Raw genomic sequence first — 3,820 nt, 5'->3', positions numbered from 1 at the left:
CACAATACAGTGTAATAACATATGTAATTACATTGTGATGAGGACCCATTATCATTAAGTGTTACCGAAAGATGTTTTGATTATTTTGAAAATAGAAAATAACATTCTCTGAAATACCATCATCTTGTTCCAAATTAGAGGATGATTTTGTTCAGGCCTTTCAAATACAAATGACAAGAAACTCAAAATCAATTGAAATAATGTATTTCAAATACGTGCAAAATAAATACTGCCCATCTTTGCACGTATACTGAAATGTTAGCGTTAGCATATAACATGTTTTTGCACAATCAGATTTGGAAGATTACTCAAAACTGGAATTGCTGGACTTGAGAAAATATAGCACAGTTTCCTCAAATAAAGAAACGTGCACTAGATGAGCCCCATACACTGCTGTTCTGCTGGTTGTCAGACAGCCTCTTTCTCTCCACTGGAACTTATATCTACTCTACGCCTACACACACCCACAAGGAAGACACACACACGCTCTAACTTGCTCTATAGCCTCTTCGGTGGGCAAATCTAGCAGACTGCAGATGAGAGCTTCGTTATTGTGTGTCTATGATGGTACTTTAAACTGTTGGTCATCTATAACATATAGCTCACGTGGTGTACATCAGATTAAGCAAATTTCAGTTTCGAGAGCTTGTGTTTGGAAATGGTTTGGCTCCGTGGATCTAAAGTGCTGTCCCTGCTGTTGACAGTGTCTCTCTGTCTCTGTGTGTCACCTTCTCTAGACACAGGTGAGTACTCTTGGTGCTGCTAGTGGGTAATAAACAAACAAGTGTCTTGACTCAAAAGTGGGACAGGGTATGGTAGTTGCGTTTAGATTAGCTAGTATTCAATGCTTTTAATACCCAGATATACTCGGAAATAATCCCTAATAAACTAGGAAACGTGCACCAGATGAGCCCCATGCACTGCTCTACTTGTCCATTACATTTTTCAGTCTATTTTTATAAGCAGTTACTCTAACCCACCCTTAATAAACTAGCTTGCTTACAAAAACAAAAACACAAGTAGTCAGTGTGAGGGGGAAAAGTATTTGATCCCCTGCTGATTTTGTACATTTGCCCACTGACAAAGAAATGATCAGTCTATAATTTTAATGGTAGGTTTATTTGAACGGTGAGAGACAGAATAACAACAGAAAAATCCAGAAAAACACATGTCAAAAATGTTAAATTTATTTGCATTTTAATGAGGGAAATAAGTATTTGACCCCTCTGATGTGGTAACATTGTCCTGTCCCCTTAGCAGAAAAACACCCCCAAAGTATAATGTTTCCACCTCTATGTTTGACGGTGGGGATGGTGTTCTTGGGGTCATGGGCAGTATTCCTCCTCCTCCTCCAAACACGATGAGTTGAGTTGATGCCAAAGAGCTCCATTTCGGTCTCATCTGACCACAACACTTTCATCTAGTTGTCCTCTGAATCATTCAGATGTTCATTGGAAAACTTCAGACAGGCATGTATATGTGCTTTCTTGAGCAGGAAGACCTTGCGGGTGCTGCAGGATTTCAGTCCTTCACGGCGTAGTGTGTTAACAATTGTTTTCTTGGTGACTATGGTCCCCGCTGCCTTGAGATCATTGGCAAGATCCTCCCGTGTAGTTCTGGGCTGATTCCTCACCGTTCTCATGATCAATGCAACTCCACAAGGTGAGATCTTGCATGGAGCCCCAGGCCGAGAGAGATTGACAGTTATTTTGTGTTTCTTATATTTGCAAATAATCACCCCAACTGTTCTCACCTTCTCACCAAGCTGCTTGGCAATGGTCTTGTAGCCATTCCAGCCTTGTGTAGGTCTACAATCTTGTCCCTGACATCCTTGGAGAGCTCTTTGGTCTTGGCCATGGTGAAGAGTTTGGAATCTGATTGATTGATTGCTTCTGTGGACAGGTGTCATTTATACAGGTAACAAGCTGTGATTAGTAGCACTCCCTTTAAGAGTGTGCTCCTAATCTCAGCTCGTTACCTGTATAAAAGACACCTGGGAGCCAGAAATATTTCTGATTGAGAGGGTGTCAAATACTTATTTCCCTCATTAAAATGCAAATCAATTTCTAACATTTTTGACATGCGTTTTTCTGGATTTTGTTTTTGTTATTCTGTCTCTCACTGTTCAAATAAACCTACCATTAAAATTATAGACTGATCATTTCTTTGTCAGTGGGCAAACGTACAAAATCAGCAGGGGATCAAATAGTTTTTCCCTCACTGTATATGTAGAGCTGCTTTGGAGCTGAGTTATATACTTTTTCCACAAAAACCTCAGGTGCCGTAGAGTTGAAGTACACCAAGACTCCTATGGTTGGGACTGAGGGCATGCCCTTGAGGCTCACGTGTAAGGCAGTGTATGACACAAAAGAATGTGGTCGTATTGATGCCTTTTGGTGTCATCACACTTTGGAAGAGTGTCCCAAGCTCATTGACCTCGGCAAGTACCTCACTGTTGTCAACGAGAAGGTTATGGAGGAATACAATGTCAGACAAAGACACGTTGTAACAGACTTCATAGAACTGACCCCTGCTGACCGAGGAGTCTATCAGTGCAATGCAGTATGTGAAATGGGAGGCCATACTGCCATGGGACACTACATAAATATCACGGTCAAAGGTACCATTACATTTTTCAGTTAATTTTTGTTAGCAGTTACTCTAACCCGCAGCGACTTACAATAACAACGTCCAACTAAGGTGAAACAACCATGTAGCATGATCATCAGTCAATCAATTAAACAGTCAACAAACCAACCAATTAATTAATCACTAATTTTGATTTCTAACCCTATAACAGCAGCTCCAATAGTTGATCAAAGAAAGGCCAACAATGGTGGACTGAACTGGACATACAGCACTGGAACAATACTGTGGTCCCTTCTCCTAATACTGGAGTTACTTGAGGCAAGATCAATAACAAAGTAACACAGAAAAAATGCACTTGTACATTTATACTTTGCAGCCAATCATAACTTAATGTAGATCTTTTGCGGTGAAGTCTCTTGTTTATGAATGATTATTTGTGTTTAACAGGTTAATCATTGAGCTGGTCTGGTAGCTGATGGCAGATGGCGTCAAGGCTGAAAATGACCTATCAATTATAATGGAGATACCATCTACGATACAGATTTACAGTATATCAAACCCAAACATTTAACTGAATTGTTTTACATATGTACAAATAAGGTGCCTTTTGGCTCAAAAGACTACAACATTTATAGTCATTGGCTAATAGTTTACTTAACATTTACGAAAAATAAAAATGTGTTATAAACCAGCTTCAAACATGTATGTTGGAAGACAGGAGGGTTTGTACTACTTAAATTAAAATTCAATTTCATGGAATTTCAATAGAATGGAATGCTCATTTGTTCGCTCGATCACAATTCTTTTCTAGTTGGCATGCGTGCCTATTTCTATTTAATTTAGTTCTCTCCCCTGTTCTTGTCACGGTGGGCTATCTCTCTACACCTCTCAGGTCTGTGTCTGTTAGAGGAAATGCCCATACAGGACAGGAAACCACACATAGCATTTGCACAAACTGAAGCAATGTGAGCAGAGTCCATGTGGTTGGAAGGGTGAGGGGGAGTAAAAAGTGTCTGGTAGTCTTGTGATGTTCATTATACCTCAGTTTAATTTGAAGGCGCAGGAGTGTACTGTCATACTTTTTGTTCTAGTTACATTCCTTTTACATGCCTTTTTTGTTTGTTTGTTTGTTCTCTCCCCTGTTCTTGTCATGGTGGGTTATCGCTCTACTCCTTTCAGGTCTGTTAGAATAAATGCCAATACAGGACAGGAAACCACACACAGCATTTGC

The 3,820-nt window shown here is 39.9% G+C and overlaps 1 protein-coding gene across 1 annotated transcript; it reads left to right on the top strand.

The window, feature by feature from the left end:
* Positions 1-422: 422 nt before the first annotated feature.
* Positions 423-3,348, top strand: zgc:174945 (uncharacterized protein LOC793867 homolog). The gene is made up of 4 exons (XM_035744739.1): positions 423-743; positions 2,279-2,620; positions 2,801-2,907; positions 3,037-3,348. Exons 1-4 carry the CDS (start codon positions 659-661, stop codon positions 3,046-3,048), a joined length of 546 nt encoding a protein of 181 aa, XP_035600632.1. The 5' UTR covers positions 423-658; the 3' UTR covers positions 3,049-3,348.
* Positions 3,349-3,820: the final 472 nt, after the last annotated feature.

The sequence above is a fragment of the Oncorhynchus keta genome, chromosome 30 (genome assembly GCF_023373465.1).
Source record: "Oncorhynchus keta strain PuntledgeMale-10-30-2019 chromosome 30, Oket_V2, whole genome shotgun sequence".
Lineage (NCBI taxonomy): Eukaryota > Metazoa > Chordata > Actinopteri > Salmoniformes > Salmonidae > Oncorhynchus > Oncorhynchus keta.
Note: the sequence above shows the minus strand (reverse complement) of the source record. Positions and strands in the feature narration are given on the sequence as shown.

Excerpts from the sequence above, each read along its gene's own strand:
- zgc:174945 (XM_035744739.1), top strand. The coding sequence starts at position 659 with ATGGTTTGGCTCCGTGGATCTAAAGTGCTGTCCCTGCTGTTGACAGTG. Across the intron at positions 744-2,278 it reads GTCACCTTCTCTAGACACAG|GTGCCGTAGAGTTGAAGTAC; the intron begins GTGAGTACTCTT and ends CAAAAACCTCAG. Across the intron at positions 2,621-2,800 it reads CATAAATATCACGGTCAAAG|CAGCTCCAATAGTTGATCAA; the intron begins GTACCATTACAT and ends ACCCTATAACAG.